General features: G+C 44.4%; 1 protein-coding gene across 1 annotated transcript in view; it reads left to right on the top strand.

The window, feature by feature from the left end:
- The window catches only part of TMEM30A (transmembrane protein 30A), a 130540-nt gene that overhangs the window by 59926 nt on the left and 56799 nt on the right, over window positions 1-13815 (top strand). The window contains exon 2 of the mRNA XM_063916826.1: window positions 6041-6151. Within this exon, the coding sequence (XP_063772896.1) occupies window positions 6041-6151 (111 nt within the window). The remainder of the gene's footprint in view (window positions 1-6040; window positions 6152-13815) is intronic.

The raw sequence follows: 13815 nt of genomic DNA, 5'->3' as shown, positions 1-13815 counted from the left end.
GTGGCTCCCTGGGGTGCCTCGGGACACTTGCAGGGTTGCCCTGGGTTGGTGGTCCAGGACCAATTCAAATTATTCATGGTCAATATAATAGGCAAAACCAGTGCTGGTGGCTGCCAGTCAAAAAATATGTGGCCAAACAGAAGCAAATCTTGTCCCTCACCACACAACTGACCCTAAGGATGACCTATAAACGCAATCTACTTAATGTAATATTTATTTCTAAATTTCTCAATAAGAAATTTTTGGCCTAGGGGTGCCGTGAAATTTTTTTTGATTATTCTAGGGCGCCGTGATTCAAAAAAGTTTGGAAATCACTGCCTTAGAGGATACAGCAAAGCCTGTGTTAAAAGCCAAGGCAACTGTTTAAACATCCCAATATTTGAGTTCCAAGATCAGCTGACGGAAATCATAGAAGAGGTTTGGATTACGCCCAATAAAAAGTTAGAATTCCTAAGAAATTGAATTCCTATGATCTGCTTCCAGCTGGGGATTGTTTAAAAAAAGGAGAGATCGCTCCTAAAGTAGATAAGGAGAATCTACATTAGCTTTGCTTTCAATTTTCCTGTGTAGGGCAGTCATGAGGCCAAGCCTTGGCTTCGGCTTAAATGGTAAAGGCAGTGGTTGCCTGGGCTGATGCAATGGAAGGAGATTTCAGTAGAGCAAGAATCTCATATGGCTCATATAAAAACCTGCAATGTTCCTGGAAGCATTGGATATGGGCAAAATTTTTACTCCAGGGAATCAGCCCTAACTATACCTGCTTATAGAGCAGTTAAGCTGGGTAAGTGGAAGATCTACAGCCGCACCACACTGAATATGCCCAATCTCACCAGATCTTGGAAGCTATGCAGTGTGGGGCCTGGTGAGAAACATCTGCGAATAACAGGTGCTGTAGGTGGAATCATTGTCTTGTTCTGAAAATATTCATTTTTGGTAAGAATTGACAGATATTTTGGAGTCAGAAGCAGACTCCAAGAAAGTCAGGTTCCTTCCACATACAGTTCACGTGTTGGTATTACACTATTACACTATCAATAGAAGCCTATCACAGGCTGAATCCCACGTCAGTGTGATTTGAGACTAGGAAACCATTGAGATACCAGAAGATCTACAGTGTGGGCCTGGTTAGTACTCGGATGGCTATCGTGGAATTCCAGGTGGCTGTAGAAAAATTAAACCATCAGCTGATGGTGTGGGCTACGCCTGGGAGATCCCAGGTTGGGGGGCCAACTTCCTCAGGTCACACAGACTTGGCATGGTATCTCTAGTTAGGCTGTCTTGAAGGCGAAAACATATCTCGGCTATAGACGAAGGCCTGGCTTTGCAAGAAGCAGGTCAGAAATTTGCTTCAGTCAGGAATAGTCATTCCAGTTCCCCTGGCAAATAAGGACAAGATTTTACTTCAACCTGGTTTAGTCGGAAGCCAAAGGAGTCGGTTCGACTCATGCTCAATCCGAAAAATGCTGAGCAAATACATTTGGAAACATGGAATCATACGTTCCTTATGTGTGACATGGAACCAGGGGTTTTTAGGGAACCCTGGAGATGCAGGAGGTTTACCTACAGGTTCCTATATCCTTATCCATCAGTGTTATCCAAGGTTCTGCTATACTCCAGAAAAGCATTTTTCAGTTTTAGGCTTTACCCTTTGGGTTAGCCACAGTCCCCAGAGTATTTACCAGAAATATGGGGGTAACAACACCTTATCTCCACGAGCAGGGGTTAAAGTTTTTCCCATACCTAGGATCTTTTAATCCTGGCACAGTCACAGAGATTATGCTTTGTCATCGGCAACAGCAATAACGAGTTTGCAGGGGCAAGTGACTCCTAACTTGGGGAAAATCGTCTCCAGTTTCGTCACATCGGATGACTCACTTGGGGGCTGTACTGGATCATGTCTGCAGAGAGTAATTTTTTTACCTCTCAACAATAGATCCAGGTTTCAAAATAGGATTCAAGAATCGCCACACAGTCAAACGGTGTCCATTTACGCAGCAATGTGGGGATGGGTTTGATGGTATTTGCATTGAAAGGAGGGAGTATGCACAATTCCACTCTAGGTCTCTCCAGCGTTTGAGTCTTACCTAGTAGAATCTACAAACACCACACTGGATATGCCCAGACTTCATTTGATCATGGAAGATCAGCAGTGTGGACCTGGTTGGTACCTGGAGGGACCAGCTGGGAATACAAGGTGTGGTAAGTATTAATGGATTGCATCAGATAATAAAGACCGACTATGGTACTTACAATAAAAGTAAGAAGGTCATTAGCCTGGTGGCTACAGACATCCCAGCGGGACAAAGGAAAATCCTTTTAATATCAGATTGGAGATTCTGACACTAGGATTAGTGTTGGGGAGATTGTGTTTCCAAAGTGCTGTCTACCAATAAAGGTTGAAACCTTGGGCCATATATACAGGGCACCGGTGTAGGCATGGGGCAGTAGGGTACCTCAACATCAGGGAGGAACTCTCAGCCGAAAAGGGGATGAAGAAGGTAAGTCACATACCTAAGTGGGTAGGACCTCATCATCCAATCTTGTCCGCCGTTCTCGGCCCGAGAATCCTAAATGGGGAAATTGACTTTTTCAAGTCGATACACCATTCAGAGGAATGAATGCGCTCTACACACAGAGATCTTCTGGACTCTAGAAAACAAGAGGTGCGTGCTAGAGATGTATCTCAGAACGTCTTGGTTGAACAACAACGTGCTCACATACGGGTCAAGAACAAAGTATCCCAGTGCGATCGTTGTGGATGCCTTCGATGAGACAGGACTTTCATCTGGTGGATGGGTTTTCCTCTAATTACCCTATTACCTGGGGTGGTGAGAAAGTTTAAACAGGAAGACCAGCAGAGAATGGCAATGGATGCTCTACTTCTGCTCCCTCAATGTCCAGACCTATTAATGCAGGGTCCTGGTTATCACAGACATGTGGGTCGACTGTCTTTGACAGCGTGGCCGTTGAAACCACTATCCTCAGGTCAAGAGGGTACTTTCAAACAGTTTCAGAGCAAGGAAACCTTCCTTGGCTCACATTTATCACCAAATATGGCAAGCCTATATTCAATGGTGCAGTGAAAGAAAATCTACAGCCACACCACACTGGATATGCCCAATCTCACCAGATCTGGGAAGCTATGCAGTGTTGGGCCTGGTGAGTACCTGGATGGGGAACATCTGCAAACACCAGGTGCTGTAGGTGAATGGGACCCTAACATTTTTTCAGAGTTCCAGGGTCTTGGCATTCCTTCAGACAGGAATAGATGGCTTCTTTGAGAGAAGAGAAGCAAGGGTCTGCATCGACTGTGAAGTCAAAAAGTAAATGATAAACTTACAGGATGTGTGTACCTTTTTTCCAGGGTATGCTGCGCATTCAACCTTTGGTTTTTCCTACAGCGCTGTGGGGCTTGTTCAGTCCTGAAAGTCCTTCAAGTTGCCCCATTTGAACCACTTAAAAATATGGGTTATAAATGGTCGACAACTAAAGTGTCTTTTCTACTGACTAAGTCGTCAGCTAGAAGAATATCCGACTTGGTGATTTGTCATATTGTTCCCCATTTCTGATTGTTTATCCAGATAAAGTAGTTATCAGAACTAGATCTGGGTATCTTCCTAAGGTGATGACTAAGTTCCACCTCAACAAAGGAAATATTGTCCCGGCCTTTTAGGGTCTGGACCTTTTCTGCGAGAGATGCATCGCTGGACGTGATCCGTGCATTAAGGATCTACATAGATTGTATCAATGTCATCAGAAAAGCATATTCTCTTTACATTCCCTATGGATTTCATAATAGAGGATGACCTGCTGGTAGGCAGACACTGGCAAGATGACTTTGAATGACAAAGCATATTTTCAAGCTGATCTCCCTGTTCTGGCTAATGTCTCTGTTCACTCTACTCGTAAGGTAGGTCCTTTATGGGCAGCACAATGTGGTGCTTAAACAGAACAGATATGTAAGGCAGCCATATGGTCTTCCGTTTACACATTCATTAAGACATTATGCCTTGGATACCTTTTGCCTCTCACGATGCTGAATTCGGGCGGATTCTCCTGAGCATCCGGAGCATCCCCACCACTAAACTGCTTTTGGAAATCCCGAGTACCTCTGTAGATGCGCAGGCTGAGCTTTACTCCCAGAACGCACAGGCATGTCCAGTAACAAGTGTGATGGCAGCTGCTATGCACACCAAGAAAACACTGTCCAAACAGAATGTATTATGTGACTGGCGGTCACGAGACCGCCCCCCGACATACCGCAGGCTCTCAATCCCTACAGTCGTCATGCCGACTAACGGGGACTATTCCCACTCGTGGATGTCCACAACACCGATAGAGTGGGAATAGAGCCTGTGGCAAGCGAAGCGAGCCCGCTAGGGGCTTTGCTGCGCTCATCCCCGCTGGCATTCTGCTTCTGGGATCCCAGCATCGGGATGCTGACCGCCAGGGTCCCAGCCGTCGGTAACCCAATACCAATCCGTCCAAACGGCCGTGACCACTCCCAAACGCTGACTTCCTGTCACTAACTTTACGACTAAAATCTCGCTGCAACCGCTCATGTAAATCAATTGAGTGTGTGCACTGTGGCTCAGACGCATGCATAGTGCAAAAACATTGAGCGATATACGTAGAATCGCCAATTGGCTTCTGCACCTGAATAACCCCTTCAGGTGTGGTTTGGGCTTTGCTTGCAAACTTGCTTTTGCCACATCGTTCATCAGTTTGTCCTCGTTGTCTTTATGCATATATAATTTAAGAATACACTGAAATTTGCTGCCACTACACTATATTACTTCTAAAGGAAAACTTATTTTAGATCAGGAAATGTTTGTTTGGGTAGAAATATGGCAGTAACACTTGACGTTTTAAAATAAACAAGGTAAGGAAACAAGTTTTGTTTAAAGGAAGCTTAAACCAAAACAGACTGGATGCTTTTCAAAAGAGATGCAGGTAAAATGCATGTGATATTATTGCTCCTAATTAAAGATTCTTTTAATAAGTGTTCACTGCAAGTGCATTAACAATTCATATAGAACGAGCTTCTTAGTTTTGAAACATTGTTGTAAGATGCATAGGTCACTATATCTACATAGTTAAAATAGTATTTTCTAAGGGGTATATTAAGTTCACAATTTTACATATACGTATATTTAGTGATAAAAAGAAGGGGTGGGGGACGCGCCTTTCTAAGGTCAAAGAATCATATAAGACTTGTATATCCCCCAGAGAGCTGAGATTTTTTTATATAATAAAAGCTTCATCAAAATTACATTAAAAAGAGAAAGTATTAAGGAAATGTAAAATCTGAAAGAAACATTGTGATATGTTAAAAAGAGAGAGCTGCTGCCAGTTCCTGTACTCATGATGTGTAAATGATCAACCTGAACCCTCTGGAGCCCATTAGGAAGGTGTGAGACGGCACAGACATGCTCCGGGGGCTATTACCTCTGCTTTATGATGTGCTATTCAATGCTAGTGATAAGTATATTTTTATTTCTTACCCCTGTGGGAATGTTGCTTGCATTATAATACTTATTTTGAATTGAAACTCAATGTTTTAACTAATGGGCATCTATTGGAGCTATTGAGTTGGTGTTCCGGTCAGATGCCCATTGGACGCGGCAGTGGCAACTCGGCTCGCATCCCCGGAGGCAGTGAGCTGAAGTGTGCGAGAAGTCAGCTGTTTGGCCGACCAAACAGGACATTTCCCGGTCTACCTCACATGACAAGCTGATAATTAAAGGGCGCCCAAAACAATTGAACAGCAACAATGGGTGTGCTTTAATTATCGCGTTAGGACAAACAAGTGAATAGCCCCCAGTGATTGGTTTGCTGGGTGTTTTTTTTTATTTTAATTTTTTTTTACTGGAGTATGGATTACAAATTTGACTGCAATACTATCTGACCTTGCACCCATCTAATATTCTGGATTTGTGATCATTCTTTTTGTGTGCTGTGCCCGTTTTGTTTAAAGAGATATATAAAGTGTAGTTAATTTTTATATATTATTTTACTGACCTTAATGTTTTTGTTCCAGATTGACTACACTGGGATAGAGTCGAATAGTGAATGCTACAAGTGCTCTAACGTTTCAGGGATCTCAAATTGTACTTGTACTATTTATTTCCAATTGGATACTGCATTTGAGGTATTAATGCTTTCTTTTCTACAATTATTGTTTCATGTTATCAAAATGTTCTTTAAAATCATGAATTCACCCTTTTTGGTGCTTTAAACATTTTTTTACTGTAATTATAACTATTGGAGTAATATAGTTGTAGTAATTTTATTTATATAGCTCTCTTTCTCCAATGGGACTCGGGGTGCTCAACAAATAGAATGAATACAGGAACAATGAAATACAGAAAAGCGTGGAGATACTACAAAGGGTTTGGCAGCCATTTTGGTCATTAGTTGCAGGATTCTTCATCCTACGTATGCAGGCTCGCACTAAATTGGTTACAGTAAGCAAATATGCATAGAAAATAGGACACACAAGGAAAAAATACATAGTGGACTAACGGGATACCCCTTGCCTTAATAATTCCATGGGTCGCTCATCCTGTCTTTGAAGTACCGTGTGAGGCAGCCATCTAGGGTGCACTACAAAGGTTACAGTGGGCAGGATGAGCAGTCCATAGCAGTAAATTGCAGAATCAGTGATGCAGCATTAAAGAGAGAATGGTATACAACAACAAGAAATTGTTCTTTTCAATCAAAAACTATAATGTTGCAAACTGCATACCGAATAATGGCATAAAGAAACAAACATACTAGACCATGTGTACAAAATACAATGGGGATCACAGAGGTGAGTCCAGCAATATGAAAAGTCAAAACCATAGAAGCAGATATGGAAGACAAATAGCCAGCAGGGCATAAAAACATATAAAAAAAAAAATGCAAGGTCTACTGAGGCCCAAAAATCTGCCCGCCCAACGTCAACATGTACCCCGCTACAGCCACCACGGCCAGTGACGTTCTTGTCCCTGTGCAGTGAGGCTGTCTGGACACACATCTCAGGCATTGAAGAGGGAGGGTTTGCTTGGTGGCAGCATGCAGAGCCGGGACTATGGCATAGAGGCCCCGATGCTGCAGTCAGTAGGCAGCTCCGTGCAGCGGTGCTGGGGCCATACATAAATCTGTACTGCAGGGTTATTGTGAATTGTGTAGCTGGGAATGGAATGCGACCATCTCTAGCCCCCACTTATAGGCAGATAAGAAGGCGGTGCTAAACGTGGAGGATGGCAAGTTTTAATTAACCTCTTTCCTTTTGGACAGATGCATTTAATAAAGAACTGGTATTGTTGATAATAACAATGTAAACGGTCATTATTTAGACACCATAATGTTGACCAACATTATGCCGACATGTTCAGAATGTCAATGATCAGTTGAGACTGGTACATAAGGTCGACACCCAATTTTAAGCCTGACACCAGCCCTAATATTTCTTTTGTTGACATTTTGCTGTTGACCTTTTTGATTAGTGACAACCTAACTGCATACCTTTTTTATACTTTCATGGCCAGTTACTTGTTTGCAACATAATTATTTGTTTGTTTTCCCTATTCCGAGCATTATGTAAAAGAAATATGTAGAAATGAAAGGCAACAAAACACCTCGGCATTTGGCTGGCACTTAGATGCAATTAGAGTACTATTGCTCTAGTTCTCTTTGGATTAGGGATACACGTGCACAGTATTAATTGAAATGTTTCTTTAGAGAGAGAAAATATTGATCTTTCTCTTACGTCCTAGAGAATGCTGGGGACTCCATAAGGACCATGGGGTATAGACGGGCTCCGCAGGAGACATGGGCACTCTAAAGAACTTTTAGTATGGGTGTGCACTGGCTCCTCCCTCTATGCCCCTCCTCCAGACCTCAGTTAGATTCTGTGCCCAGAGGAGACTGGGTGCACTACAGGGGAGCTCTCCTGAGTTTCTCTGATAAAAGAATTTTGTTAGGTTTTTTATTTTCAGGGAGCACTGCTGGCAACAGGCTCCCTGCATCGTGGGACTGAGGGGAGAGAAGCAGACCTACTTAAATGATAGACTCTGCTTCTTAGGCTACTGGACACCATTAGCTCCAGAGGGATCGGAACGCAGGTCTCCCCCTGCCGTTCGTCTCAGAGCCGCACCGCCGTCCTCCTTGCAGAGCCGGAAGATAGAAGCCGGGTGAGTATAAGAAGAAAGAAGACTTCTAAGGTGGCAGAAGACTTCAGATCTTTACCGCTGCGCGCCATTGCTCCCACACGTTACACACACTGACAGGCACTGATGGGTGCAGGGCGCAGGGGGGGCGCCCTGGGCAGCAATATAAACTTCTGTTTTGGCATTTTTCACATATGGGCTGCGGAGTCAGTAGATATGTACATCCCCCGCCATAAATTGTAATTTTGAGCGGAGCCGAAGCCCGCCACAAGAGGGGGCGGAGCTTGGGCTCACAGCACTAACCAGCGCCATTTTCTCCAGTGATCTGAAGAGAAGCTGGCTCCCCGGACTCTCCCCTGCAGATCGGTGACACAGGGCTGAAAGAGGGGGGGGGGGGGCACATTTAGGCGCAGTGAGTGTCTTACACTGTTAATATATATAAAAAAGCACTATATCTGGGAATTGTTTCCAGTGTCCGTTGGCGCTGGGTGTGTGCTGGCATACTCTCTCTCTGTCTCTCTCTCTCTCTGTCTCTCTGTCTCTGTCTCTCTCTCTGTCTCTGTCTCTCTCTCTCTCTCTGTCTCTCTCTCTCTCTCTGTCTCTCTCTCTGTCTCTCTCTCTCTCTCTCTCTCTGTCTCTCCAAAGGGCCTTGTTGGGGAACTGTCCCCTTATAGATATATCCCTGTGTGTGTGTGCGGGTGTCGGCATGTCTGAAGCGGAAGGCTCATCCAAGGAGGAGGTGGAGCAGATGATTGTGGTGTCTCCGTCGGCAACGCCGACTCATGATTGGTATGATATGTTGAATATTTTAAATGCTAATGGGACCTTATTACGTAAGAGAATGGACAAAGCGGAGTCCAGGGAAACAGCAGGGAGTCAATCCGCGGATTTGACTGGGTCACAGGGCTCGTCAGGGTCTCAAAAGCGTCCCCTATCACAAATAGCAGACACTGATACCGACACGGATTCTTACTCCAGTGTCGACTATGATGAGGCAAGGTTACACCCTAAGGTGGCCAAAAGTATTCATTATATGATTATGGCAATAAAAGATGTTTTGCATATCACAGATGACCCGTCTGTCCCTGACACGAGGGTACACATGTTTAAGGGAAAGAAACCTGAGGTAACGTTTCCTCCATCTCATGAACTGAACAAATTATTTGAAAAAGCTTGGTAATCTCCAGACAAAAAATTGCAGTTTCCCAAGAGGATTCTTATGGCGTATCCTTTCCCTGCAAAGGACAGGATATGGTGGGAATCCTCGCCCAGGGTGGACAAGGCGTTAACGCGTCTGTCCAAGAAGGTGGCGCTACCGTCTCCAGACACCGCGGCCCTTAAGATCCTGCGGATCGTAGACAGGAAACTACCTTAAAGTCTACTTATGCACATACGAGTGTTTTACTCAGACCGGCAATAGCAGCGGCATGGGTTTGTAGCGCTGTTGCAGCATGGACAGATACCTTGTTGGCTGACATGGATACCCTGGACAAGGATACCATTGTACTGACTTTAGGTCACATTAAAGACGCAGTCTTATATATGAGAGACGCTCAAAGAGACGAGGGGCTGCTTGGGTCCAGAGCCAACGCCATGGCAGTTTCGGCCAGACGAGCTCTGTGGACCCGCCAATGGTCGGGTGATGCCGACTCAAAGAAACGTATGGAGGTTTTACCTTACAGGGGTGAAGTTTTGTTTGGGGATGGTCTCGCGGACCTGGTTTCCACAGTTACCGCGGGTAAATCTAAATTTTTGCCTTTTGTTCCCCCACAGCAAAAGAAAACCCCACCATATCAGATGCAGTGCTTTCAGTCGCATAAGTCCAGAAGAGGTCGGGGCTCCTCTTTCCTCGCCAAAGGTAAGGGTAGAGGTAAGAGAACACCTGCCTCTGCTAGTTCCCAGGAGCAGAAGTCCTTCCCGGCTTCTGCTAAATCCACCGCATGACGCTGGGGCTCCACGGAGGGAGTTCGCACCGGTGGGGGCACGTCTTCGACTCTTCAGCCAGGTCTGGGTTCTATCAGACGTGGATCCTTGGGTGTTGGAAATTGTATCCCAAGGTTACAAACTGGAGTTCGAAGAGGTGCCCCCTCGACGATTTTTCAAGTCGGTCTTGCCAACCTCTTCCCCGGAGAGGGAAGTGATATTAGATGCAATTCGAAAGCTGTGTCAACAGCAAGTGATTGTCAAGGTTCCCCTAGGCCAATAAGGAAAAGGGTACTATTCAACACTAGAAACAAGAAATATATTGAAAGCGCTGTCCAAATTTAAAGAGTATTTTATTAAAATTAATTTAAAAAAAAAATGATGAATACATCCACAATAGATACTAATCCAAAAGGTGTCTATTAATATGTCCAATAATGGTCATAAGTATTTTAGGGACTCCTTTTGTCCCTGCAACACTTTTTAAGACACAACTGTGCACAGTGGATACAATTTTAATAAATCTTATTATCTCATTAAAAAACAACCAATAATCTATAGCCTAGAGGCAAATGATCCCCTACAATTTACACCAATTAATATAATCGACTTAACAGCCTTTCTAAATTAGTAAAATTTCCTGTCAATAAAACACAGTCCCAGTTAGGATTGTATGGATCTATGATAATTAGTGATCACTGAATCCTTCCACTTGGAGAATCATATGACTCCGGATGTTCAAAGTCACTGGGATTATAACATACTCATTATTTGGAGCAACCAACAATTGCTAATCAGTGGATTATCCTCTCCGGGAATACTCAAACTGAATGTCTGATGTTCTCTCACGGGCGTCCCCGTGTAATTAGTACGAGAATTATTTATCTATTCCACTTTGATAATAGCATTTGTCATGCTACGTTATAGATGTAGTTCTTTATCAGGCTGTATACAGATTATAAATGGTTGTGTCTCACCATGTATTTGCGGCTGCGTCTCCTAATGGGCATAAGGTTCTATTCCATGCGCACTGCACCGTCTCTCTGCCGTTGGTGATCCGGCAACCACCTCGTAGTATCCGGCAGAGTATTTTCCACGGCTGCGCCTCTCGTTGGATCTTTGCCTCTATCTTGTAGAGGCACCTTACTGCCGTCCAAAGTATAATGGCCCGTCTCCCGCTGTCCAGGTCACGCTGCCAGCACTCACTGCAGAACCTCAGGACGAACGGCTGTATTCTCGGCCGGGCTCACCGTGTCACATCTACTTTGAATGGCAAAATTAAATGCCCTTACTGGACGCTTCTCTGCCGCTTTCAAAAACTGATGTCCACACTGCTCGGGAGCAACTCTTGACGCGTTTCTCAGCCAAATTACACCGGCTGTTTCCTCAGAAGACATCAGTTTTTGAAAGCGGCAGAGAAGCGTCCAGTAAGGGCATTTAATTTTGCCATTCAAAGTAGATGTGACACGGTGAGCCCGGCCGAGAATACAGCCGTTCGTCCTGAGGTTCTGCAGTGAGTGCTGGCAGCGTGACCTGGACAGCGGGAGGCGGGCCATTATACTTTGGACGGCAGTAAGGTGCCTCTACAAGATAGAGGCAAAGATCCAACGAGAGGCGCAGCCGTGGAAAATACTCTGCCGGATACTACGAGGTGGTTGCCGGATCACCAACGGCAGAGAGACGGTGCAGTGCGCATGGAATAGAACCTTATGCCCATTAGGAGACGCAGCCGCAAATACATGGTGAGACACAACCATTTATAATCTGTATACAGCCTGATAAAGAACTACATCTATAACGTAGCATGACAAATGCTATTATCAAAGTGGAATAGATAAATAATTCTCGTACTAATTACACGGGGACGCCCGTGAGAGAACATCAGACATTCAGTTTGAGTACTCCCGGAGAGGATAATCCACTGATTAGCAATTGTTGGTTGCTCCAAATAATGAGTATGTTATAATCCCAGTGACTTTGAACATCCGGAGTCATATGATTCTCCAAGTGGAAGGATTCAGTGATCACTAATTATCATAGATCCATACAATCCTAACTGGGACTGTGTTTTATTGACAGGAAATTTTACTAATTTAGAAAGGCTGTTAAGTCGATTATATTAATTGGTGTAAATTGTAGGGGATCATTTGCCTCTAGGCTATAGATTATTGGTTGTTTTTTAATGAGATAATAAGATTTATTAAAATTGTATCCACTGTGCACAGTTGTGTCTTAAAAAGTGTTGCAGGGACAAAAGGAGTCCCTAAAATACTTATGACCATTATTGGACATATTATTAATAGACACCTTTTGGATTAGTATCTATTGTGGATGTATTCATCATTTTTTTAAAAAATTAATTTTAATAAAATACTCTTTAAATTTGGACAGCGCTTTCAATATATTTCTTGTTTCTTGTGCTATAAAGTATTGGGACTCAACACCCCACATTTGAGAGCAGCAGTCCATCTTTTGGAGGAATTGATTTGTAAAGATAAGGAGGTTTTGGATAACCGACACACACTACTCAGTATAGCGCTTTCATAGATTTTTTTCTTAGGTACTATTCAACACTGTTTGTGGTCCCGAAGCCGGATGGTTCGGTCAGACCCATTTTGAATCTAAAATCCCTAAACCTATACTTGAAAAAGTTCAAATTCAAGATGGAATCACTCCGGGCTGTTATATCCAGTCTGGAAGCAGGGGATTTTATGGTGTCGCTGGACGTGAAGGATGCCTACCTTCATGTCCCCATATTTCCTCCTCATCAGGAATACCTGCGTTTCGCGGTACAGAACTGTCATTACCAGTTTCAGACGTTGCCGTTTGGGCTTTCCACGGCCCCGAGCATTTTCACCAAAGTAATGGCGGAAATGATGGTGCTCCTGCGCAAGCAGGGAGTCACAATTATCCCGTACTTGGACGATCTCCTGATAAAGGCGAAATCAAGAGATTAATTGCTGAAAAGCGTGTCGCTCTCCCTGAGAGTGTTGCATCAACACGGTTGGATTCTCAATCTGCCAAAGTCACAGTTGATTCCAACGACTCGAATATCATTCCTAGGCATGATTCTAGACACGGAACAGAAGAGGGTTTTTCTACCAATAGAAAAAGCCCAGGACCTCCAGAACATGGTCAGGGGCCTGCTAAAACCAAAAAGAGTGTCTGTTCATCACTGCACTCGAGTTCTGGGAAAAATGGTGGCAGCCTACGAGGCCATCCCCTTCGGCAGGTTCCATGCGAGGACGTTTCAGTGGGACCTTCTGGACAAATGGTCGGGGTCCCATCTACACCTACATCAAAAGATGAGCCTGTCCCCCAGGACCAGGGTGTCTCTCCTGTGGTGGCTGCAGAGTGCTCACCTTCTAGAGGGTCGCAGGTTCGGCATTCAAGACTGGGTTCTGGTGACCACGGATGCGAGCCTCCGAGGATGGGGAGCAGTCACAAAAGGAAGAAATTTTCAGGGACTATGGTCAAGTTAGGAGGCTTGTCTACACATCAATGTGCTGGAATTGAGGGCCATATACAACTGCCTACGACAAGCGGAGTATCTTCTTCGCGACCTACCGGTTCTGATTCAATCAGACAATGTCACAGCCGTGGCTCATGTGCGGAAAATCACGTAAGCGCTCTGTCAGCAGTCTTCATACCGGTAGTGGACAACTGGGAAGCAGGCTTCCTCAGCAGACACGATCTCCATCCAGGAGAGTGGGGACTTCATCGAGAGGTCTTTGCA

This window comes from Pseudophryne corroboree, chromosome 4 (genome assembly GCF_028390025.1).
Source record: "Pseudophryne corroboree isolate aPseCor3 chromosome 4, aPseCor3.hap2, whole genome shotgun sequence".
In the NCBI taxonomy this organism is placed as follows: domain Eukaryota; kingdom Metazoa; phylum Chordata; class Amphibia; order Anura; family Myobatrachidae; genus Pseudophryne; species Pseudophryne corroboree.
The sequence above is the reverse complement of the archived record's forward strand: the minus strand, read 5'-3'. Positions and strand labels throughout refer to the sequence as shown.